Raw genomic sequence first — 25,209 nt, 5'->3', positions numbered from 1 at the left:
GACGCCCTTAGCCAGGGGGAGCCCAGCTCTGGTTAAGGGGCCTGGAGGTTCTCAGGGGAAAGACTAAATGTGCACCAGCCTGACTGCCTGGCCCAGGCACCATGCTAGCTTCTGGACAGAATGAGGGAGGAGGCCCCATTTGACTCATAGCAATGCTCAAACTCAGTATTTCGGACGCAGCCTAGGTTTTGACCAGTGGCGGGTGGGGGAGTGGGGGGGGGGTTGGGGTGAGAGGGTAGGCACTTAGATGGCAGATTTGAGGTTTAAAAAGGTCCTTTTTGCAGAAACCGGTTTGGCTCAGTGGATAGAGCGTCGGCCTGCGGACTGGAAAATCCCAGGTTCGATTCCGGTCAAGGGCATGTACATTGGTTGCGGGCACATCCCCGGTGGGGGGTGTGCAAGGGGCAGCTGGTCGATGTTTCTCTCTCATCGATGTTTCTAACTCTCTATCCCTCTCTCTTCCTCCCTGTAAAAAAATCAATAAAATATATATAAAATAAATAAATAAAATAAAAAGGCCTTTTTTCCCTCCCCAAGTTCCGAGTCCCTTGTACAGCTTCCCAGCGGACAGGGGTGGGAGAAGAGAGGAATGGGAAGCAACCCTCCCAGCTGTTGGCCCCTTCCTTGGGCTTTTCCTTGAACTTGGGGAAAAGGCAGGAATCAGGAAGTGACCAGGCCTGCCTCCATTTCCCCATCCTTCTCCTCTCAGATCCTCACGTGCCTGCTGGTTCCCCTGCGGCCTTCCCCGGCCTCACACACAGCCAGCGAGAGACACCCAGACACAGACAGGAAGGCACGTTTATTGCACTTCTTAAAGGGGCAGGCCTTCCTCCCCTCGGGGCTGTGGACGTACAGGCCTGTGCTGATTGCATGGCCATTCCTGACCGGCTGGCTGGCGTCCCAGGACTGGTGGTGCCTCAGAGGGAGAGGGAAGGGGAAAGTCCCCGGGCAACGGCACCCCTGCCACCCACTCTCTTGCCCTGAGGCTCCTCCAGACCAGGAGCTGAAGGCAAACCAGACTCTGCGATGCCTGCGGCCGACCGAGTGTGTGGCCCTCAGAAACCAGAGGAGAGGGGAGAGGGCTGCTTGTTCAACAAGAAAACAAAACACCAAGGAGGAAGGAAGACTGAGATGAGGCCACTGGGCCCAGCACCCTGGGGAACCCCCGTGGGGCCTCCCTTCGGTTCCCTGAGGAGCGGAGCCCTGTAACCCGGGGAGGGGGCTGTCGGAGCCTCTCCCCCGGGCCCCGCAATGTTCGGCTGTGGGTGCCAGGGGACCGCGCGCGCCTGGCCACCGAGGAGCTGTGCCCGAGCCTGCATAGGGTGTCCGGTGGGTCCCCACAGACCGCGTGGTGCCCGCATTCAGGCAGGGAAGGTAATGCTGTGACAGCCCCAGCGGTCGGCCAGGAGGGAGGTAGGCTGAGGGTGGGATCAGGGAGATCCCTGGGCTGGTTCCCATGATTCTAATGCTTCAGGCCGCCTTTGCATCCATGGAGCTCAGGCGTCAGGGGCCAACTGCACCCGACTCAACCTGCAAGGAGAGGCACAGGTTAGCTCCTCCCACACGTGAGGGGCCTGGGAACCACTGCCCAGGCCACTCAGCGTCCGGCAGCTCCAAGGCTTTCGGGGCTCAGCTCTCCTGTCCCCCGAGAACTCTGGGGTTCTCGGCCCTGGCTGCACTAGTCACCGGGAAGCTTATAAAACCCCCACCCCGGGCCATGCCCAGAGCTTCTGGGGGGAGACCCCGGCGTCTGGGTTGTCCCAGGCTCTCCTGGTGAGCGCAGTGCAGCCGGGGTGAGGAGGGAGAGGAATTCAAAAGCCTTCTTTAGGCTTCCTGGCTGCAGCTTTGACTGAGGAAGTGAAAATTCACGAAAATAAAGCATTTTATCTGTAAATAGACGACATATCACAGCAAGAATAATTCATGTCGGCACTAAAATTAGAACTTCCTGCCCATCCGGCTGTGCTGGGAGAAGGCTTTCTGAGGAGCTGTGGGCTCTCCCCTTGGCGGGCATGTAAGAGATGGAGCCTCCCCTGGCTGGAATGGGACATGACTGATCCCCCCTCAACCCAAGGGGCCTCGGAGACTCTGGAGACGACCGCCAGCTCCTCTGGCCTCCCTGCCTCCTGACCTCCCTGCCTCTTTTCCAGCCTCCCTGCTCCCAGCCTCCCAGCCTCCCTGCCTCCCAGCCTCCCAGCCTCCTACCTTCCCAGCCTCCCTGCCTCTCACCCTCCCGGCCTCCCAGCCTCCCAACCTCTCAGCCTCTCTGCCTCCCTTCCTCCCAGCCTCCCAGCCTCCCTTCCTCCCAACCTCCCAGCCTCCCAGCCTCCCTTCCTCCCAGCCTCCCAACCTCCCAGCCTCCCAGCCTCCCTTCCTTCCAGCCACCCAACCTCCCAGCCTCCCAGCTTCTCTGCCTCCCAGCCTCCCTTCCTTCCAGCCACCCAACCTCCCAGCCTCCCAGCTTCTCTGCCTCCCAGCCTCCCAGCCTCCCTTCCTCCCAGCCTCCCAGCCTCCCTGCCTCAGAGATGAGGCAGTGCCACTCCGAGGCTGGGGGAAGTACCAGGCACAACCCACGCTTACGCCACGGTCTGCACGCCCCAGGTCTGACCGCACTGAGAACGGTCTTAGCATCAAGGCCGGATGCCTTCTCGAGTATGTCCCACAATTGCCCAGAATTAGATGGAATGCTCCTCTCGGAGGCACTGTGTTCTCCAGACTCCGGTGGAGCCGGGAAGCCTCCACCCGGCGAGGACGGTGGCTCTCCTGCGGACAGGCCGGAGCTCGGCCACCCGCCACCAAACCTGCGTGGGCAGGTGCCGGCGCCGAGGACCCAGCCCTCCCGCGCACAGCGGACTCCTCACCCTTCGATGATGCAGTTGTTGTCCTGGAGGTCGGAGGCCAGCAGCTTCATCTCCTTACAGAGCTCCTCCATGCTGTCCAGGCAGAGGCAAGAGCGGCCGCTGGGCCTGAGGCCGAAGGTGCCCTGACCGACCCCTTCCCTGGGAGGCCGGCCACCAAGCACTGGCCTCGGGCCCTAACTTTCACCCCCCCTCCACACACACACACACACACACACACACACGCACACACGCACACACACGGACATCCCTCTCGGGTACTTACTGGAAACTCAGGACCTAACTTTCATCCCCACTTACACACACATGCACGCACACACGCATGCACGCAAGCGCGCACATACACGCACGCGCACACACACAGACATCCCTCTCGGGTGCTTACTGGAGACCCAGGTCCTGCAGCTGAAGGCCCAGGTCCTCCGGGGCAGGACTGGAATACGGGGCTGTGGGGGCTGGGGAGGCCTGGGCCCCCTTCGCTCTGTCCTGAAGGAGCTGGAGAGACAGCCAGTCGAGGATCTGAGGGGAAACCACACTTTAGTCAGAAGGGAGGAGCCAGCTCTCCTGTGGGGAGGGCAGTGCCAGGGTAAGGCCGGAAAAGGGTAACAAAATGGCCCCAGCCCTCTTCTCCAAAAGCTGGGGCCCCTCCGGCGAGCCCCTCCTGCCCATCCTGGGAGCGCGGCCCCCCTCACTGTCCGCGTGGATGTCATGATCCTGGCTGCCAAGTTCTCCCCTGTGTCTAACCTACACCCCTGGTGACACCTGCGCCAGGAGCTGCAGGGAGTCGGGGGGGGGGGGGGGGAGGAGGGGAGGGAGAGGGAGCCCGTGTGGGGAGGGGAGCACCATGCAGCCTCTCCCGGAAGAGGCGCCCTCTGTTCCTGTTGGTAAAGCCTGCGGCCTCCCCCGCTGCCTGCACTGGCCTCTTGGCAGAGCTCAGATCAGAAGGTCAAGGAGAGGTCACACGGCCCCTCTCAGGAGTGGCCTGCGGCCTCCCAGGCAGGAGGAGGGGGAGGAAGAGGTCCCAGCTTTCCGGAGGCTCTGCCCTTGCTCTGACCTTCAGTCTGGATCACCCACTTTCTCCATCACCCCCTCAGGGCGCCTTTGGGGTCAGAGGCCTCCCGCCCGTCCCAGAGTGCTTGGGCTTGGTCCAGGCAGCTCTGCCCAGAGGCAGGGGAATGGCCGCGTGCCCCCAGAGCACCAGATGGACCGGGCGCCCCCCCCCCCACGCCCCCAGCGGTGCCCTGAAGCCCCCGCACCTTGCTGAGGCCCTCCTGCACCTCCCGGGCTTCGGCGCTGTAGGCAGCCACGGAGCGGGCCACCAGGCGCAGGTGGTTCCTGGCCTCCTGAACCAGCCTGGGGAGAGCAGACCAACCGTGAGGGCCAGGCTCGCGGGCTCTTACGGGCCACACCCAGCTGTTTGGGCCGCTGCACGGCCACCGAGGGGAGGCCTCCAGGCAACAGGCAGGCGTCCATGGGTCCAGCCAGTGCCTCCCCCAGTGCCTCTGCCCGTCTGGGTGCACCCTCAACTCTCCCCTGTCCCCCCATTCCCCTGTCCCCCTGTGCCCCTGTGCCCCTGTGAGAGTGGTAATGCTTTGACAGGCTGATGAGGGTCCCATCGCAACCACCCGGGAGCTGCAAACACCGAGCGCCAGGCAGGGTCACCCGGAGTGGGCAGGGGGAGCGCACGGCCAGGCCGGCTCCAGAGTGGGAGCTTCATGTGGGAACTCCTGAGGCTCCCGTTCCCGAGAAAACCAAGGTCAAGGCTCTTCTGTGACTTCTCTAAGTGCAGGGAGGGGGCAAGGACATTTTGTCCACGGCCCGAATAGGAAATCAAGTGCAGAGGGGTTCAGCCAGTGGTTGGCTGATGCTCAGTCCTGGCTAGACATTAGAATCGTCCGAGGAGCTTCTAAGCTGACGCTATCCAAGCCAACTTCAGACCAACTAAACCAGAGTTTGGGTGCGGGGAGCTGGGAATTGGGATTCTAATGAGTGGGCAGGCTCACTCCCAGGTCCCGTGGGTCTCAGACAGAGGCACCTGGGCAGCTGCCCCTTCTCTAGAGGAGCCCGCGTGGGTGCAGGTGGAGAAGGAGGGAGGGGCTGTCTGAGAGGGAGAAGCTGGGAGAGGGGTTCTGTGTAAGGTAAGGTGACCAGACATCCTGCTTTTGGCAGGACAGTCCCGATTTTTAACAATTTGTCCCGCGTCCCGCGGCATTTTAAAAAAGTTCCGATTTTTGGAAAGAAGCGGGACGCGGGACAAATTGTTAAAAATCGGGACTGTCCCGCCAAAAGCGGGATGTCTGGTCATCGTAGTGTAAGGACCTCTGCCCGCCCCTGCTTCCCGGCCACTGGTCCCATCCTAGGGGACCTGTGCTCACCCCAGAGAGGGAAGGCTTCCCACATGACCACCTGGGACCGCGGGAAGAACCCAGGTTTTAGGGGCAGTCACATCCCTGGGCTGTTCTGGGCCTGTGACCTGCTAGCTATGTGGTCTCAAGGGAGAGAGACTGTTCTCTGAGCCTCTGTTTCCTGGTTTGGAAGGCGGGCTGATAGTGCTTCCTGGGCAGGGAAGATGCTGCGGGATGGAATAAGCTCGTGCGTAGAAATCACCCAGCAAACTGCCCAGCCAAGGACTTCCGAGCCTGGAAGGGCCCGGGGCCCGTGAGCTCGGGAGGCCGGGTCCTTACCTCAGGCGGTCGCTGTGCGTGACCAGCGCCGCCTGGTACTTCTGCACGCACTCCTCCTGGAAGACCTGCAGGAGCCTCTTGGCTAAATGGCTAAAGTTCACCCTGGGAAGGAGAGGGAAACCGAGGCACCGAGCTCAGCCGCCAGAGCCGCCCGAGCACAAGCCCAGCGTGCCTGGGTCTCCACCGTCTGGTGCCCCGCCCGCCGGCCACAGCGGGGCTGGCTCTCCCGTGAGGGAGGAGGGGATGCCCACACGCGGGGGGCACGGTGACCAGTGTGGCTGGCACACCGCACGGGACCACAGAGGGAGCACAGGCTCTCCGCTTGTCCCCAGAGGGCAGGCGAGGTGACTGGAAAGTGTGTGTGTGTGTGTGTGTGTGTGTGTGTGTGTGTGTGTAGGTGTCGAGGGTCAGGGTGGGTATAGAACTGGGGGAGTGAGTTGCCAAAAAAGCATTAGATCAGGGGCCCCCTGAGGCATGAAGGGGGGAAGGGGGGAGGCCCAGGAAATGGAAGGGCAGAGGGACAGCCAAAGGGACGCTAAGGGGAGGCCAGAGTGGTGGGGGGTGGAGCAAACCAGCGAGGGGACAGGGAAGAAACCCCAGGAGCCGAGCTGTCTTCAGAAGGAAGTCCAGCTCCTGCGGCTGCTCTGAGGAGCCGCCCTCCAGCTCAGTCACCGTCCCCTGCCCTGGTCCCCGCCCCACATACAGTCACACCGCCCCCTCCTGCCAGCTGTGGCCTATGACTGGGCCCTTCATCATGTCCCGCCTGGCACAGAGAACCACTCTGCCCAGGTGGCACCCGCCCCCCTGCGCCCCCTCCTGCCGGGGGACAGGCCACTCACTTATCCAGCTTGTGGATCTGCTCCTCGTTGTAGCCAAGCCCTGCAGAAAACAGCAGAAAGGATGCCGCCTGTTACACCAGCAACATGGAGTGCCCCGAGGGTTGGGGGACCCCCACAAAGATGCTGTCAGCCTGGCTTGAACCCCACTCCCTGGGAGCTCCCAGCCCCCTGAGCCAGGAGGGACAGGGTTGAACCAAGCACCCAAGACACTGCCCCACGACAAGGAAGGAGGTGCCGGGGGGCAGGGGCAGGGGAACGCGTCAGTTGGGAGGTGGTGGATGGAACAGGCCTTGAAGGATGCTTGAGGTCAGCTGGGCCCCTCAGCCACACCAGACCCAGAGGGACTGATGCCTACAGGCTGCTGGCCTCACCCCTGAGTATTCAAGCTGCAGGAGAGCCATAACCCTCTTCTCCTCCGGCCCCATAACCCTCTTCTCTACCCCGTACCTCCCTTCTCTGCCCAGACACTTTTGCCAGAAGGGCTGACGGTTTCACTTCCTGGGCACCCCCTGGTGCTCTCTCACTGGGGAGATGCTGCCCCCTCCTGGGCTCTGAGGGAATAGGCCTCAGCTTTAGCTTCTTGGAGAGGAAATGAGGCAGAGGTTACATTGCTGACCCCCCCTCCACGCCCCTAATAGCAGAATCCCCTTTCCTGGGGTCTTCATCCGGGCACTGTTCACAGCCAGCTGGGCCCCTGTGACGCCCAGCCCAAGTGACACGCCCCAGGCCTGCCTCCTATTGGCTGGGGGCTGTACCCAGGTGATTGCACCTCACCCAGTCAGTCCCCGCATCTGTCACACGGAGCACACAGGGTGGGTGTGAGGGCAGTGAGTGCCCTAGTGCTCACTCCTGAGCATTTATCAGAATGGCCCCTTCCAGCACTCTGAGAGGCATTTTTCCTGATTCTTTTTAAATTAGAATAAAGGGCTTTTGAAGACCACGGAAATGAAACTTTCTGAGGCTGCAAAACAAGGCGATTAAAAGCAGCTGGTGCTTTTAGGAACAGGTGCTGCCATAGGAACAGGGAGACAGATCAGTGGAACAGAGTAGAGAGCTCAGAAGGAAGCCCAAGTCTATAGGGTCAATTCATATATGACAAAGGAGGCAGGAACATACAATGGGGTGGAAGAGAGTCTATTTAATAAATGGTGCTGGGGAAATGGGACAGATACGTGCAAGAAAAATGCAACTAGAGCATCTTCTTACACCATATGCAAGAATAAACTCAAAATGGATTAAAGACTTAAAGCCATAAAACTCCTAAAAGTAGACAAAATCTTTGATATCTCTCTTAGCAATATTTTTCCCCCCTTATATATCTACTCAGGCAAGAAAAACAACAAAAAATAAACAAGTGGGACTACATCAAACTAAAGGTTTTCTGAACAACAAAGGAAACCATCAACAAAATGAAAAGACAATCTACTGAATGGGATGAATCCAATAAGGGGTTAATGCCCAAAATTTAGAAAGAATTCATGCTACTCAATACTAAAAACACACACACACACCAAACAATCCCATTAAAAAGCGAGCAGAGCCTGAAGAGACACTTCTCCAAATAGCACATGCAGATGACCATAGACATGTGGAAAATCTCAATCTCACTATCACCAGAGAGATGCAAATCTACACTAATAAAAGCTAATCAGGCCGGATGTCCTTCTGGATGACCTTCCAGGCGACCTTCCGGACGAATCCGGGGCTGAGAGGGAAGCCTGGGTCCCGGGTGCCAGAGGGAAGCCAGTGCCGGCAGCCGAGGAAAGGAGGGCCTGCTCTTGCACAGATTTCATGCATTGGGCCTCTAGTAAGAACACAATGAGATATCACCTTATGCCTGTCAGAATGGCTATTATCAATCAATACATCAACTAACAAGTGCTGGCGAGGATGTGGAGAATGGGGAACCCTCGTGCACTGCTGGTGGGAATGCAGACTGGTGCAGCCACTGTGAAGAACAGTATGGGGGGTTCCTCAAACAGTTAAATATGGAACTGCCATTTGACCCAATGGCCCCACTTCTGGGAATATGTATAATTATGTTTATGTTGCTTATGGATTACATGCTGAAATGACAATTTGGATATATTGGGTTGACTAAAAAATATTATTAAAATTAATCTCACTCTTTTATTTTTACTTTTACATGTTGGCTACTCGGGAACTCTGGGTTCTGTACGTGGCTGCAGGCCATGCCGTGGGACCTGCTCTGAGATAATCCCAGGAGGACGAGGACTTGGCAGTGAAGCCCAAGACCTGTGAGCTGCCCTGTGGGAAAAGCCTAGCCATGGGGAGGAGGGGCGGGGGGGGGGGGTGACGGGTCAGGTCCTGGGGGTTAGCTCCTCAGCCTTGAGAGTCAACGGTGGCCTCCCTAGGCCCCCTCCAGTCCCTGCCCCACTGTCCCTGAGTTGGACCCTCCCCTGCCCCAAGATGGTGGTCCCCTGGGGCAAACAGCCTGACAGTTGAGCCCCAGTGAGCTACCCTGCCCGAGGGTCCTCGAGAGGCTTCTTAGAGATGCAGCCGAGCGCCTGGTCCAAGGACTCTGGTGGCATTTCTCTGGGTCTGCCCGCTTCTGGGAAACCCAGCCGTTTTAGCAAACCACGGGCACACAGACAGGGCAACGTTCCTGGAATTGTAAGGTGCTGCTCGGCAAAGGTGTAGGTTCTCTTCCAAGGGCCACCTGTTGGATGGCAGTCAGGTGCCAGACGCTGTGAATCCCATATGTGTCCCCTCAGACTCCTGTCCCACCTGGCAATCAGTCAGGTGTACAGGCGTCCTGCCTCTTGCTGTCTGCAGGCAGCTGGTGGCCAGGGACCCGGGGACCCAGCCTTGGACCAGCCGCACCCTGGCTCTGCTTGACCAGTGAGCCCCCAGCAGCAGCCCTGGGAGGAACATAACAGGGACTGGGCCACTGGCGGTAAGGAAGGAAGGGTGAGGGAGAGGGAGGGAGAGCATGAGTACCTGTGAGAGCATGCTCGGCTCTGCCCCTCGGCTCACCTGGTCTCAGCCTGGCCTTCCGGAACTGCTTGAAGATGAGGTGCATCTTGTCCAGGCAGCACTGAATCTGCTGGATGCTGAGGGCAGGAGACAGGGACCTGGTGATGGGAGAATCCAGCAGCACAGAGCACAGGGGGATGGGGGGCTGCGATGGTGGGGGGACGAGGCAGGAGCTGTCTGGCTGCAGAGGAGCCTTAATGTCACAGTTTTGGGGGGCGATTGCGAGTGGGGGTGACTTTCTTGTCTCTAAGCTTTCTGAGGCACCTGAGGCCAACCAGCCATCTGTCATTCTCGTGTTTATTCTCTGTCCCTCTTCTGTCTCTCTCTCTCTCTCTCTCTCTCTCTCTCTCTCTCTCTCTCTCTCTCTCTCTCTCACACACACACACACACACACACACACAGTGTTGAATAAGATGAGAAGGACAAAGAGCCAAGCAGGACAGACTGGAGGGTGGCGTTTGCTGGTGAGAAGGTTTGAGAAGAGACTGGGAAGGGGGTCTGGACCTTGAAGGGAACTCACATGACAGCCAACAACCCTCCTTTAACGCATCATGACCCCATGTTCTCAGCCCTGCCTGGAGGCAAGGGACGGAGGGAGCTGACCTCCTGCAGTTCAAGGTCATTATGATCTCCCCCTGCCCCTTTCAGGCTGGACAAACACTCCATTTGAGATGTTGGGTGTGTGTTGGGGGGGGGGGGTCCTTCCTCGCCCTCAGGCCTAGGGATCCCCACTTCCTCCCTGCAGCTCCTCTAGGGACCCCGGATCAGCTATTTCTGGAGCTGGACTCGGGGCAGCGCCAAGCTTGTCCCCAGGGGAACAGGGGGTGGACAGGACCTCAGCTCGGTCTTTGTCCGAAAGGTGGGGCAGGATGTGTCCTCTGATCTCAGAAAGGATCCCCCACACACACTGCATGGGGGACACTCCCCCGTGGACGGCAGCCACTCTCCAGAGAACTCCAGTCCATGCACTCCGCATGGGATAATGGAGCAGAGAGAGCCTCCTGCCGGCTTCGGTCTGTTCCGCAGCCAAAACAAGAGCAAGCCCCACCCGCGGATGCCAGCGTGTTTTCCATCCTGATCCAAGGACGTGGGGCTGAGTCCGGGCAGGGGCTGCGGAGGACGCCCTGGCCCGGGCGGGACACTGTCAGGCCAAGGGGAGTGGGCGCCTCGTGTTTGTGAAAAGGGGGCCTGGGGCTGTGAAAGCTGAAACTCCTCGGTGAACCCCAGGAACTAGGCTTTGGAGGTGGGTGACCCCGGCCGGATGCCCTATGGGGTCACTCGTCACTTACTGGCCGGGGCTCAGGGCGCACGAGCCTCCCTGGGGGCCCAGGGCAATGCCACCGTCTTGAGGGTGAAAGGAGACGAGTAGGAGGGCCTGGCCAGGGGCTGACGCAAAGCAAGGGCTCCGAGCGGGCAGGGAACTCACTTTGTCTCTGACTCAGAACTGTCGCCCCTGCTACCATTGTGAATTCACTCTCTAACCCCCCAGGCCCTTTTCTCCCTCCGGCTGGTCCCAGGGGAGGGTCTGGCTCATTCCCAGATGGCCACCACGACCCAGTGCCCCGCCCCCGCCCCACCAAGAAGGTAAATCCCACAGACCTTCTGTCCTCATGTACCTGATCCCGGCTCTTCGCCAGCTCCAGGCCCAGGCTGCTCAGGCTCATGTGCTTCTCCATGAGGCTGCGGGAGAATCCGGAGAGGATCTCGGCCAGCTGAAGGCAGAGAGGCCCAGCTCAGGGGTCTGGGGGAGCCTGGTGGGACCCCTGCCCCCTGCCCAGCTCCTGCCCGGCCCGGCCCCCCCTCACTCACAGTCCGCAGCTGAGACCTCAGCTCCGAGGCCCTCTGCAGTTCCTGGATCTCAGGCACCCCGGCCATGTTGCTGAGCCTTGAGGGAAGCACAGAGAAGGGACGCGTTGGGGCATGGCACCCCTGGGACAGCACTGCAGGCTTGTGGGGTATCCGGGGAGCTGGGTGGTTGGGGCAGAGGAACCAGCTGGAAGAGGCTCCTACTCATCCCCGTGGGGGCTTGCTGAGCACCGCAGTGAATAAAGATTGAGGTGGATTGGGATAAGCTGAATCTATGGACACTCAGAGCCCACAATGCAAGGCAGCTGTTCAAGGCCTTCTTACGTGGAAAATTTGTAACTAAAGGAAAAGAGTCAGGTTTCTTATCAGTGGACCAAGCATGTCAAACTCAAAGGCTAACACGGGCCAAATAAACAAGGCATGCGGCCCTAGAGTTTGACATGCTTGCAGTAGAGACTGTGTTTCATGATAACCAATAATCCCGTGGTTGGCAAACGGCGGCTCTCGAGCCACATGCGGCTCCTTGGCCCCTTGAGTGTGGCTCTTCCACAAAATACCACGGCCTGGGCGAGTCTATTTTGAAGAAGTGGCGTTAGAAGAAGTTTAAGTTTAAAAATGTGGCCCTCCAAAGAAATTCCAATCGTTGTGCTGTTGCTATTTGGCTCTGTTGAGTGAGTTTGCCGACCACTGCAACAGTCTATTGACACGGGAAGAGCTGTGGTGTATAGAATACCAGCCAGAATGGTCCAGGACTTGGAATCCTATTATCGTGCTGCCCCCTTTAAAGTGACTGATGAATGATGAAGGGGTGGCCATTTGTGCGGCACCAAAGTAACAAAACAGAGATTCTTCCACAGGAAAATGTAGCTGTCCAGTAGAGAAACCAGGCTGTCCCCACCCAGGGGCAGGTGGGTATCCAGTGTACCCAGCATCCTCTAGGATGCATCAGCCTCAAGTTTACCCTGATACCTCCAACCGTTAGAACTCTCAGGTTCTAGGGCATTATGTGAAGGAACAAGACAAATGACACCCAGAGGAAGTGTAGCCGAGTCCAGAAGGGGGGACAATGGGTGTTGTGTCCCCATAAGCCCATGTCATGGATGGGGGCAGCAGTCTGTGTAGATTAAAACAGACTGAAGGAACATCCCAGAGTGTGGGCTGAGGCTGGGTCCTGGTTGGAGGAAGCCAACCGGAAGAGGAAATGGGTGGGGGGGGGGCGCGACATTAGGGCTCTTTGAATACAGACGGGCACTAGATCAGATGAAAATGTATGAGGCGAGAGCTCGTTGGCTGAGAGAAGCAGGTGATGGAACAGGAACTACCCTGGTTGGTCTGTACACGTACATACACCGTGGGCGCTCTCTAAGGGTACCTACTGCTCAGGGATGTGGCCATCTCTGTGCAGTAGGATATGGTATTTTAATTTCATTTTTGCTTGCCTGTATACTCCAGCTTTCCACAATTAGCATGTACTGTTTTTATAGCCATAGCATCGAGAGAACAAGAGCCCCGTGTGTTTGGCGTGGGAATGGAAAGGAGGGGAGGGGAGGGGAGGGGAGGAAGCTGGAGGCTGCTACAGGCAGGGCTGCTGCCCACATGCTCACCACTCCACTCCCCATGCCCAGCGGGTTAGCGCCCGTGGCCCTCAGCACACAGTGTCCTGATGTGGAGGGCACAGGTGGGTAAGGGAGCGTGGGATACTGATGACAGAAGACTAGGCTGGTGGGCTGGGCAGGGCGTCAGAGCCAAGGCTGGAGTCCCATTCTCGCTGTCACACGTGCCACCTGCATGGCCTGGGCTGTGACGCTTTAGCTCTGCAGTCCCCCGTCTACGGAAGGGAGATAAACCTCCTTCCCGCCCCCTAACGAGGTGTCTGTGGGGTCGCATGGGCGCTCTGGGATAGAGGGCTTGGCGAGAGGCAGGGACATGGGTGTTTTTGGGGGGATGGCGGTGGGGGCAGCCCTGGGAATCCCCGAGCCGTCCCAGCTGCCTGATTGGGCCCCTGGGTGGCAGCAGCTGCCAAGGAGGACCGGCTTCCGGACAGAGGCAAGGGCGCCCTGCCGAGGCAGCCGTCCCGGAGAGCCCGAGGCCGGAGGAACGAGTAGGAGAGAGGTGCCCAGGCTGTCGGACGCTCAGGCTCCGCCAAACGTCAGTTCAGCTTGTTAGGACGTTTCGGGTGCCACTGCGGGAGGCGCTGTGGCTCAGGCCTTAGCAGAACGCGCAGGCCTGAGTTCGCCCACCAAAGGGTGGCCCTGCAAAGCCCTGGAGCCGGCGGCTTCAGAGACTGCCCATTTCGCAAAGAAGGAACACAAGCTCTATCAGGAGCTTAGGCCTGGCCCTCAGGCTCTGCTGCTGCTCTTCGTGCTCCCCAAACTCCTCCTGGGGCCCGGGATAGGCCTGAAAGCAGGCACCCCTGACCCTGGGCTCTCTGGACACACAATGATGGGGCGGGGGGGGGGGGGGGAGAGGGGCTCGGAAACAGAGTGCGGAAAGGCAGCGGCCAGGCCAGATGCCAGAACTCCAGCTCAGGGCCAGCCTGTGGGCACCCTCCCCCCCACCCCCACCCCCACCTCCCACCCCAAATCCCCTTGCTCCTGAGTCCAGAGCAAGTGGTCAGGCAAATACATTTCTCTGCACATCACTTTCTTGCTCAAGAACCCACGATGGACCCATAGTCATGTTACTGGGCTCTAACCTGCCACCTGGACCTTCCAGGACCTCCATGTGTCCTCTCCTCCCTTTCCCAGCCCTTCTCCCTGCTTCAGCTTCACTCTGGGATAGTTTCCTCATAACAGTGGGAACCTGACTAGCACCCCCTTACCCCTTGCAAATCCCCCAAACCTCAAAATACCCCCTTCTCTGCCTCTGCACAAGGCCTGCCAAAATAGGTACTCTCTCATTACGGCCTGAAAAGCCTCGCCTCTTCCAGGAAGACCTCTGCCCGTACCCATCTCTAGCTTCCCTTTACCCAGCCACCTGCCCTCCTCCTGTGCCCCTCTGTGTGCATGGCACCACAGTCGTCCTAGGACCCCTTGCTGTGCCCTGGCCAGAGTGCTGCCCTCATCCCTGTCGCTGTTTGAGGGGGTTCAGCCATGCCCCACCCCAACCCTGTCCTTCGGAGCCACTCCTCTCCCTCCTCCCACTCTGCCACTGCCCAGCTGCTGCCAAGCGCGGGAGGAGGCAGGCCGGGCTGCGGTGAGTCAGCCGCTGCTGGAAACTCCCGGGCCTTCCTGCGGGCGTGGGCCGGCATCAGGGTGCGGACGCCAGGCATGCCTGGCACCGCCTCTGCTCCTCCGTCCCCACGTCTCCTCCCCGCGGGCACGGCGCAGGCCACCAGCAGCTGCCCTGGGCCGCAGAGCCCGTCCCCCCTGCCCCAGGCCCAGGCCTTCCAGGATCGAGGGCTGTGCCCGCTTTCCAGGAATGCCCTCGGAGGCTGCCTGCTTCTCCTCTCCTCGGCCTGCGTTTGGTTTCCTCCTCCCCAGGCTCCCCCTTTCTCCACCCGTTACCCCTAAACAGCCCGGCAGAGGAGTAGAAGCCACGGCGTTCGGAGGGCTGGGCGGGGGGCCCCCTCCGGAGGCAGGGCAGTTTGAGACAGGAGGAGGCGGGAGAGGAGCTTGGAGGTGGGACCCCTGGGTCCCCATCGTGCCAGGCCCGGGGGACCACACATGGCTGTGTCCCCCCAAGTCCAGCTCGGGACCTGGTGCGGGCGGGGAGGGGGGTCTGGAGGACAGAGGCCCTTCCTGGGCAGGAGGCTGGCTGCCTCGGTACCTGGAGAGGCAGTGTTCGCCCCCCACCCCCACTGCCTTTCCCCCTGAGCTGAGCTGTGAGGCAGGCGTGGGGTGGGGGTGGGGGGACATGAGCAATCCTCCGGGGGTGGGCTGTGGGGCTGAGGGGCGGGATGGCAGTGCCCTCAGTGTTCCAGCCAGGCAGGGAAGGTGGGGCCCGGGAAGGGGAGAGGAAGGACCTTGTTGGAAATGGTGGGGTGAGGGAGAGACAGAGAGAAGGGCCGAGGGGCCTCAGATGGCCTCAGGCCTGCTGTGGCCACCGCCCTGGGCAGGACACCCACCTCTCGGCGCCCAGGCTGCTGCTGAGGAAGAGGAGGGCCATCCGCACGACCTCCAGTGTCCGCCGGCAGGTCGCCTGCAGCGTCTCCCTGCCGAGGGAGGGGAGCGGTCAGAGCTCCTGCTCCCGGGGCCAGGCACGTGCCCGCAGCCGGGGCCCAGCGCCCGTGGAGAGTCTGGGCTGCCTGGCCCTCCCGCTCGCCCGCCTTGCCCCCTGCACCCTCTGCCCCCCCCCCCCCCCGCCCCCGGGTACTCACAAGAACCAGTGCAATCCCCGAAGCATCAGCTTCTGCCCGGCCAGCAGGGCCCGTGCCAGCCGCAGGGCCTGGTAGCCGGCACCCAACAAACCCTGAGAACACAGGTGGGCAGAGTCCGAATCCCCACCCCTCACCCCTGGGTGAGCCCCCCTCCCTGCCCCCTGGGGCCACCCCTAACCTTGGCCGTGTTGTAATCCGCCTGCAGGTCCACTTTGGGCACAAACTTGGTGATGTCCAGAGCGGCTGCAAACGAAGGCCCGGCACTCCTCACTCCGGGCTCCCACTCACCCCTCACCTCCCAGCTTTGCAACTCCCAGGGCCCCACAGCTCCGGCCTTAAATGCCCGTTAACGTGGCTTTCCGATTGCGGTCCCTCACTGCCCCCTTGTGTTCACTTTGGTGAACCGCATCCTGGTGCCCAAGACCCCCATCTGAGCCAGAAAATGGGCCCAAACCACCCTTGTGCCCATGACTTTCTAGGTTAATTCCCTTTCCCAGCCTCGGAGACCCGGGGAGGAGGAGGAGGAGGATGGAATGGAACTTATTCAAATAAGAAGAAGTAATATTTCTGCCAGGACTCGGAGGACAACGCTCTGGGCCCCTGACTGCGTTCCCTCTTCTCCAGCACCTCGGGCTCCAGACTATCTGAAGCTTCCCCTGGCAGAGGCTGGGGTGAGCACGTGAAATCCACTCCCTGTTCCAACGGGAGTCCCACGGCTCTGTGGGCACTAAAGCCCGGGAACGCCGGGCCGCCAGCCTGAGCCACATGGTGTGTCAGGGGCACGTGAAAACCCAGAACCCGGAATCGGGGCACCCTGTGGACCGCAGGGGAAATGGAGCCCCACCCGGCCTCTGGAGGAGAATGGGGGGAGGAGGCGAGACCCAGCCGGGGTGGCTCTACTCACGGTCCTTGAAGGCCAGCCCCGCGGGGGCCTCCGTGGCCGCGCTGCACAGCGTCAGGGGGCTGCTGGCGGTCGTGTGGGCGATGTGCTGTGCGGAGAGGTTGGGCTCGAGGACGCAGAGGTGACCCTCGAATAGGTACTCCTGGTTCTGGGGGGCCACGCTGGTCTGCTCGTACACGGCCTCCAGGAAGATGGCTATCCTGGACGCCCCGGGCGAGGGGGGCAGGAGGGAGAGGCAGTGTCAGCAGGGGGTCCCACGCCCCAGCTGAGGCTGCATCCATGCAAAGGGCCCAGCTTTGCAGAGGAAGGGACCGGGTGGTTGTTCTTTCTTTCTTTCTTTCTTTCTTTCTTTCTTTCTTTCTTTCTTTCTTTCTTTCTGTCATACTTTCTTTCTTTCTCTCTTTCTTTCTTTCTCTTTTTCTCTCTTTCTCTCTTTCTTTCTTTCTTTTTTAAATATATTTTATTGATTTATTTTACAGAGAGGAAGAGAGAGGGATAGAGAGTCAGAAATATCTATGAGAGAGAATCATTGATCAGCTGCCTCTTGCACACTCCATACTGGGGATGTGCCCGCAACCAAGGTGCATGCCCCAGATCGGAATTGAACCCGGGACCTTTCAGTCCGCAGGCCGACGACGCTCCATCCACTGAGCCACACTGGCTCTGGCAGTTGTTCTTTCTTATCGACGGCAGAGAGGCCCAGGACAGCTCTAGCGGCCCACACCCAGCCTCTGCCTGGCACCTCGTCCCACTAAAATGCACCTGGTTCCCCCAAACTCTCCAGCCATCAATCAGGGAACCCACGGCAGGCACCCCCACCCAGGGGGTGATAAGGCACCCCCACCCGCATTGGCATGCACTGAGTCAGGAGCAGCTGTGAGGAGGCCTAGTTCACTTGAATTTGGTGGGTCTAGCACTGTCCCAGACTAAGTCATGCAGCCTCACCCAGGTAGCCTGACAGTAGGGTTTGGGATTGGACCCAGAAGCATCCACATCGAAACACTCCCCCAAAATGCTGCTTCAGACGTGCCCTTCTGCTCCAGGACAGAAGGTTCCGGGCCTCCGGCCTGGCGCCCACTCACGTGTTGTGGGCGTGGATGAAGACGTGGTGCAGGACCGCCTGGGACAGCGAGAACACGTGCACGATGACGCGCTGCAGGATGTCGCTGGTCTCCGCGAAGAACTGGTCGAAGCCCCAGCACTTGGCCGGCTCCACCTCCAGGATGTTGGCCAGCACGGGCACCAGCTGGCTCTGCAGGCCCCTGCCTCGGACAGGAGACTGTCAGGGCGGGAGCCCAGCCTGTCCCCTCCAGGAGATGGCCGGGGCATTCCCGGAGGACATCCTGCGAGTGAGGACCAAGGTGGTGACACGGGGTGGGATGGGGAGGAAGGGCTGGGGGAAAGGAAGGCACGCCCAGCATCCCGATGGAAAAACGGAGGCCGGAAAGGGAAGGTGGTGGACAGATGCGGGGACCCTGTGCCGGGACAGGCCTCAGCCGAGAGGACGCCCGCCCAGACTCGTCTGTGCCTGACCCTCACATGGACAGCTGGCAGGTGATGGGGAGGCCGTAGCTCCACTCCAGGGGCCCGTTCTCCTGCCTCTGTGTGCCCGCGATGGCCCCGGACGGCTTCTCCGTGGTGATCCGGTACCTGGGTCAGGGGGCCAGGACCAGGTCAGTGGGACCCCAGGACCATCACGCTTCAGAGGACGGCAAGCTCAGCACAGAGGGCTCAGAGCACCGGTTCAAGTCCCCCAGCACCTCCAAGGCAGCCTAACACTGGCATCGGAGAGGCCTGGCTCTCAGCCAACAAGAGCACCTGGCCTTCACGTTCCCCGGTCCAATACTGCTGCCCCCCCCACCGTCCAGTCCCTCTGTCCCCTTACGCGCATCCACAGCGGGCCCACCTCTGCACCTCTGCCTGAGCCGGGCTTGGCCTGATACCCTTCCCCTGCACACCACTGTTCTCTCTTTCCTTCCATGTCCAACCCGCTGACAGCACCACCCGTGCCCTTTCCCTGACCTCAGCAGCTCCCGCACGGCTGACCGGAGAGAGGGCAGGTGCATGGACCTCCCCATGCGTCAGCCTTAAATCCCTCTGCGCTGGGCCAGGCACACAGGGGGAGCAGCACTATTTCCAGCTACGTCTGTGTCAGACCGCAGGGCCTGGGAGGACCCGGGACCCGGATGCTGGGCCTGCCCTATGTCTTCCCTGACAGTGTCCTGGAGCCTGGTTGAGGTGAGATTAGCAGCCAGCCAGGCCGGTTGTGTGTGTGTGTGTGTGTGTGTGTGTGTGCGCGTGCGCACGCGCGCGCACTAAAAGGAAGCCTTGGACTCAGATAAGGGGTCTGGCTGGTCCCCGTCAGCCAGGTGTTGATGGGAGAGGATGTAAGAGGAGCCGGTAGGGTGGCCGGAGGAGAGCCACCGAGTTGGAGGCAGAAGCGGAGACATGGCAGGGCCAGGGAGGGAGGCTGGCCCTGACCCTGCCCGCGCCCACCGTACATGATCTCCTTGTTGCGCCGTGGCCCGCCAAAGGGGACGAAGGGCAGGCTGCCAGTGGCTGCGTGGTACAGGGTCACCCCGATGCTCCAGAGGTCCACGCTCACCCCAAAGGCCTTCTGCGGGGGCTTGCGAAGCACCGCCCGCTCATACATGTCCGGGTGCTGCCGAGAGAACCAGAGGGCGGCCGTGGAGGAGGAGGCGCAGGGGCCGTGCCCGCCAGCAGACCCCCTTCCTCTGCCTTCTGGTGGCAACAGAGCCTCAGAATCCACTCCTTTGCCACCTCGGACACTGGCATGGAGCTGGCCTACCCAGGCATTTTTATGTGCCCTCCCTGCGCCCTGGGAGAGGTGGGGACCAGTGGTGTCCCATCCCCCATGAGGGTCAGATCAAGCTGCTAACTGCACAAGGGAGGCTGGCCAGGGAGGCTGGGGCAGGGAGGCTGGGGCAGGGAGGCCGGGGAGGGAGGCCGGGGAGGGAAGCTGGGCAGGAAGGTCGAGGCAGGGAGGTTGGTGCAGGGAGGCTGGGGCAGGAAAGCCAGGGAGGGAGGCCGGCCAGGGAGGCCAAGCAGGGAGGCTGGGCAGGGAGGCCAGTGAGGGAAGCTGGAAGGGAGGCTGGGAGGGAGGCTGGGAGGGAGGCTGGGCAGGGAGACCAGGGAGGGAGGCCAGAGAGGGAGGCTGGGCAGGGAGGCTGGGCAAGGAGACCAGGGAGAAAGGCCAGAGAGGGAGGCTGGGCAGGGAAGCCAGGGAGGGAGACCGAGCAGGGAGGCCAGTGAGGAAGGCCAGTGAGGGAGGTCAGGGCAGAGCTGCTGGGCAGGGAGGCCGGGCAGGGAGGCTGAGCAGGGAGGCTGGGAGGGAGGCTGGGGAGGGAGGCCGGGCAGGGAGGCCGGGGAGGGAGGCTGAGCAGGGAGGCTGGGAGGGAGGCTGGGGAGGGAGGCTGGGAGGGAGGCTGGGGAGGGAGGCTGGGCAGGAAGGCCAGGGAGGGAGGCCGGGCAGGGAGACCAGGGAGGGAGGCCAGTGAGGGAGGCCGGGCAGGCTGCAGCAGCCTTTTACGCGGAGAACAGGGCGAGTTCTCCCGGTCGGTCGGGTGCAGAGCTGGGTGCAGGGACAGGACAGAGGCCCTCGGACGGGGAGGGGCCCTCGGCAGGGGTGGGGCTCCGCTCACCAGGTACTCCTCGGTCCCGTAGACGGAGACGAACTGCTCGTCGTCGTCCAGCTCGCGGGCGGCCCCGAAGTCGGTGAGCTTGTAGATGCTCTGGCCCTCCTCCCCGAGCAGCCGCATGATGTTGCCCGGCTTGATGTCGCGGTGGACGATGCCGTGCTCCCGCAGGTGGTTCATGCCGGCCACTGCGGACGGAGGCTGCTGGGGCGCCGGCCGGGACAGGCCAGGTCCGGGGCGAGGCTGCAGGGGAGGCTGCCCCACGGGCTGGCAGGGCCCCAGCCACACAGGACGGGGGTGGGCACAGGGCACAGGGCACAGGGCACAGGAGGGGTCCCCAGGACCTGGCTGTGGAGGGTCCGAGAGGCGCTTCTAAGAAACTATCAGAGATGGAGGCTCTGGCTCCCCAGAAATGGCAGGCTGCCTTCTCTATTTTATTATTATTATTTTTTAAATTATATTTTAAAAATGTTGAGTATGCCTAACAAAATCTAAAATTTTACCTATTTATACAGCTCAGTGTCATTAAGTGCATTCATACCGCTGTGCGTCCATCACCGCTTTCCATCTCCAGGACTTTGTCAATCTCCCAAACAGAAACTCTCCCTTAATATTAAAAAATCGCTCTTCCTCCTCCTCCCCAGCCCCCTGGCCTGCCGTCCGTCCCTGAGGAACTTGATCACTCTCGGTCCCTCATGTGAGTATTTGTGTGTCTGGCTTATTTCACTCAGTGAAATGTCTTCCACTCTCACTGGGTCAGAACGTTATTCCCTTTTTAAGGCGGGGGAGCATTGCCTTGTGTGTGCCGGCCACATTTTGTTCCTCCATGCACCTGTTTGTGACATTTGCCTCGCTGGCCCCCTGTGGCCGGTGTGAATAAGGCTGTTACGAATATATCGGTGTGCAACCTGCTTTCCATGTTATGGTTAAGCTGGAGTTTTAAACTGCTGACCAGCAGGCGTCAGACCCTGGGTCCTGCCCACTCATCAATGCCCATCCCAGGCCTGAATGGAGGGCCTCTTGGGTTCTGAATGTTCTTTCGTGTCTGGGTCCTTGTTCCAGAAGCGCTGCCCCCCCGCGGGCCTTTGCCTTCGCTGAGGGCCAGGTCAGAGGTGGGCGGGGCCCGGTGGGGTCAGGGAGGGGCTCACCCACACAGCGCAGCACCACCAGGAACTCGTCCTCGGGCAGCCCGAAGGCGTTCTCCGGGCTCTCCAGCACGGTGAGCAGGCTCCCGCTGGAGCAGTACTCCATCACCAGGACCTTCTGCCGGCCGGCCCCCTGCAGGGGCACAGAGGGGCGCGGTGAGGAGGGCACAGCTCACCCGCTTCCTCCAGAGGAGGAGACTCATTTTCAGAAAACAAGTCCGAGACCATGTGGATTCCTGCAACAGAGAGGAATTGACAGGACTGCTCCAGCCATGAAGACCGAAGAGAAACAGTCCAGAGGTAGAAGACGCTGGCGACGCCTTGCCATACTAGCAGACAGCAGCTGAGAGTCGCTGAAGGATGCCCAGGACCAAACCAGAGAGGGTCAGACCTGCATCACCACCATTTGTCCACCATCCAGAAGTGAAATATCATTGCTGGCATGTACACATAAGGAACCGTTTGACGTTGAAATTGGGACTCAGAAGAACAGTTGGACCAGAAAGAAACTCACTACAAACTGATTCATTTGCCTTTCAGCATAACCATGATGGCTGGCCTCATTTTCGGTTCTTATAATATGAATTTCTTGTATCACATGATCTCATGAATCTAGGGGAAATAATGAACAAAAACAGACCCGGAGACAGGGAAGCATCGACCAGACTGTCAGGCCTCAGAGGGAAGGTAGGGGAGGGTGGGGGAAAGGGGGAGAGATCAATCAGAGGACTTGTGTGCATGCATATAAGCCTAACCAGTGGTCACAGACAACAGGGGTGTGGGGGCATACGTGGGGAAGGGTTTGGGATGGGAATGGGGGATGAGGACAATTATGTGACACCATAATCAATAAAGAAATTTTTTAAAAAAGAGTAGACTCAGCCCACAGCCCAAATCCCTTCTCCAGGGGCCAACTTCTGGCCTGGCTGCCCCTCCTCAGCCTCACCCTGATCTCACACACCGGAGTCCCAGGTCACCTTTTCCAGGAAGCCCTCCTTGATTACATCCTACTTCCTGTCCTTAGGTCCCCAGGTGCCACCCCCACATTATTTACTTTATTCTACACGTTGCTGTTCTGGTGAGCGTGTGACCAAGGCTCTGTTAGTGTGTGACCTGACTCTGCCCAGCCTGCAAAGGTCCAAGACAAGGCCGCCCTCTGCCCGGGCCCCGGACCCACCGTCTCCTCCACCGCGAAGAGCTTGACGATGTTCTGGTGGTTCAGCTTCCGCAGGACCTCGAACTCCCTCACCTGCACCTCGCGGGGCCGCAGGTAGCTGGCGGCGTTGAAGACCTTCACGGCGACCAGCTCCCCGGATTTCTGCCATCGGGACAGAGGGGGCTGCTCAGGGCTCTGGCTGGGGACAGCCCACTGCCCGGGGAGCACCCTCACCCCAAGCCTCCTTCAGCCTCGTCTGCCAGCCTAACACCAGAATTGAGGAAAGACCCCCAGCTCCTTCCCCTGCTCAGAGGGTACCCGGCCAGGCCAGGACTGAGAGGTGGCAGGGGCTCAGCACACCTGACACCTGCTGTTCCTGCATTTGCTGCTATCTCCCTGGTGTTGGCTTGGTGTCCCCATCCCTCTCCCCAGTTCCCAACGGGCCTAAGGGGGGCACCAGGCTGAGGAGCCCTCCGCAGCTCCCACACTTCTGCTCAGACCCCCAGTGTCCCTGACCCCAGAGTGTGCAAGGCCGAGTCCGGAGACCTCTGCCCAGCCACACACGGGGGCTGACGGGCCTGCGGGGGCCGCGGGGGCCAGGGCTGGCCCTACCTTGTTCCGAGCCTTGTACACGCTGGCGGTGGCCCCCTGCCCCAGCAGGTCGTCCGTGTGCCACAGGTAGTTGGCCGTGCTCTGCATCTCCCGCCCTCGGCCACCGGCCGCCTTCTGCCTGGAAGGACGTTCGAGAGTCCGGGATGTCATCCCTGGCCTGGGATGGACACAGGGGCCTGGCCAGTAGCTGAGCCGAGATCATCCCATGAAGGGCTCCGTCCCATGGACAGGGGCCCCCAACAGGCGAGGGGGCAGAGGAAGTGTGCGGCACAGACAGGTTAAGTCACTTCTGCAAAAGCAAGCACGGCCCGTGCCCGGCCCGCCCGGGGGCATCCTACCGGCCCCCGGCCCCTGTCCCCTCACACCCTCCCCAACCGCCGCTCTGCAGACACAAACCCTTAGCTCTGTCACCTCTCCCAGGGCCGAGAGTCCTGGGCTTTGGCACCCAGGCCGGGGACTGTCCCAGGAAGCAGAAATGTGCTAGAAGGAAGGGCCCCGGTCAGGCAGTGGCAACCACACCTCCAGAAATCTCCGGGATTGCGACACAAGCCGGAGCCCCTCCCCTCCCGCTCGCCTGAGTCCACCACTTCCTGCTGCTGCGAGCTAACGGCGGCGGCACCGGCAGCCAGCAGGGCCAGGGCCAGAGGACCGGCTGCCGAGTGGGTGTGTGCGTGTGAGAGGCATGTGGGTGTGTGTGCATACGTGAGAGGGCACGCACATGTGTGCTGTCACGCATGCATGTGGGCGTGTGCATGTGTGAGAGGGCATGTGCATATGTGCTGTCATGCATGTGTGTGGGTGCGCATGTGTGTGTGCATGTGTGAGATGGCATGTGCATGTGTGCGGGCACACATGTGTGTGTGGGTGTGTGAGTGTGTATGTGTGTGCGCGTGTGGGGGTGTGTGGGGGAGGGTGGAGGAGGCAGGAGACCATCAGGAGCTTGGGGAGGATCTGAAACCCTCTCTAACTTTGTTCCCCATCTTTGCTTCTATCCTCTTCTCTCCAAAAGCCAGTTCCTCTAAAGCAGTGGGCAACTCCTGCCTCTGAGCAGCAGTGCCAGGGGGGACACTGAGGCACGACTGGGAGAAGGGCCTCAAAGCCGGACTAGGCAGGCTGCTTCTTCTGACTCACAGGTTTCTCAGCCCACAGGGCACCTCTGGGACGCGGGCTCTGAGCCGTCTCTCAGCAATTTTTTTTAAGGCAACATTTGAAAATGTCAATTCTTTGAGCCAGAGGCCACTTCATGAGCTCAGTGGTTTGCATTTTGCAGAAGTAACTGAGGTAGGAAGGCTCCCTGAAGACATTCATAGCTCAGGGGAAGGAGCTGGTCAGGTGTCCCCCTCCTCCCCCGCCACCGCTGCCCTTGCAGGAGGAGTCAGCTGGGGGCCTGGGGGTGTGATCCTGGCACAGCCCCTGGTGCCTGAAGGGCCCCTCTCCTGCGATGGTCCATGCAGGAGGGTGGGTGGTGGAGTCGGGAGCCAGCCTCCCCACCCACCCCTTCCCACCCCGCCTCCTCCTGGGGATCCACCCAGTGCCCTGCCGCACCTACCCTGTGCTCCGAGCCCTGCGGCCGGCCGGGATCAGGCAGGGACGCTCCCTGGCGAGTGTGTGTTGTGCTCTCGGTCTGCAGCGGGTCCAGGAGCAGAGCTGCACCGGAAAGAGGGGGGTGGATGAGAGGCACCCCTGGTGCTGCCGAACCTCAGCCTCCATCAAAGGCGCCGGCCCAGCCCTTTAACCCTTTCCTGTTTGTCACCTCCCCGGGGCTGGGGCTTTCCAGCCGAGGGCCCCTCTGCTCCTCGTCCTTCCACTCCCCGGCCCTGGGCAGGGAGAAGGGCCCCCGAGAGGGAGGGCGGGCGGGAGCCAGGCACCTGGAGCCAGGCAGGGGAAACTCGGGGACAGCTGAACTCGGCTTTGGGGTGTTGGGAAGCGGGACAGGGATGGCAGCCCTCCGTGCCACCGCCCCCCTTGCCTCTCGCCAGCTTCCAAGTGTTCTTAGCGAGGGCGACCGCCCCCTGGGGATGGAACACGGGGCCCCCAGCAGAGGCAGAGACACAGAGAGGGGTCAGGGACCTGGAGAGCCGCTGCTCACAGGTCAGCATCGGACATGCGGGACGCTGGCCAAGGGCCACCCTGCAGCTGCCCTCCCCCCGCCCCCGGGACGCTGCCCACTCACCACATCTCAGCTGTGGGTGCAGGCTGGTGGGACCGGGTGGCACCCCGGGGGCTTTCAGGGCTCG

At 60.9% G+C, this 25,209-nt stretch overlaps 1 protein-coding gene across 6 annotated transcripts; it reads right to left on the bottom strand.

The window, feature by feature from the left end:
• Positions 1-782: 782 nt before the first annotated feature.
• IKBKE (inhibitor of nuclear factor kappa B kinase subunit epsilon) lies at positions 783-25,177 on the bottom strand. 6 transcript variants are annotated; one of them, XM_045583062.1, is made up of 23 exons: positions 25,146-25,177; positions 24,523-24,619; positions 23,384-23,452; positions 22,973-23,090; positions 22,382-22,522; positions 21,208-21,337; positions 20,066-20,247; positions 18,905-19,065; positions 17,943-18,053; positions 17,486-17,665; positions 16,407-16,603; positions 15,681-15,745; positions 15,503-15,594; positions 15,251-15,337; positions 11,188-11,263; positions 10,978-11,090; positions 9,379-9,455; positions 6,382-6,421; positions 5,543-5,644; positions 4,115-4,211; positions 3,244-3,377; positions 2,862-2,999; positions 783-1,530 (listed from the first exon to the last, which is right to left on the bottom strand). In XM_045583062.1, exons 4-23 carry the CDS (start codon positions 23,057-23,059, stop codon positions 1,497-1,499), a joined length of 2,244 nt encoding a protein of 747 aa, XP_045439018.1. In that variant the 5' UTR covers positions 23,060-23,090; positions 23,384-23,452; positions 24,523-24,619; positions 25,146-25,177; the 3' UTR covers positions 783-1,496. The 6 variants fall into 6 exon arrangements, with proteins under 6 accessions (XP_045439018.1, XP_036298465.1, XP_036298462.2 ...); XM_036442572.2 differs by having other exon boundaries at positions 2,862-2,933; XM_036442569.2 differs by lacking the exons at positions 24,523-24,619; positions 25,146-25,177 and having other exon boundaries at positions 23,369-23,452.
• Positions 25,178-25,209: the final 32 nt, after the last annotated feature.

Source organism: Pipistrellus kuhlii, unplaced genomic scaffold (genome assembly GCF_014108245.1).
Source record: "Pipistrellus kuhlii isolate mPipKuh1 unplaced genomic scaffold, mPipKuh1.p scaffold_m20_p_18, whole genome shotgun sequence".
Taxonomy (NCBI): Eukaryota; Metazoa; Chordata; class Mammalia; order Chiroptera; family Vespertilionidae; genus Pipistrellus; species Pipistrellus kuhlii.
The sequence above is the reverse complement of the archived record's forward strand: the minus strand, read 5'-3'. Positions and strand labels throughout refer to the sequence as shown.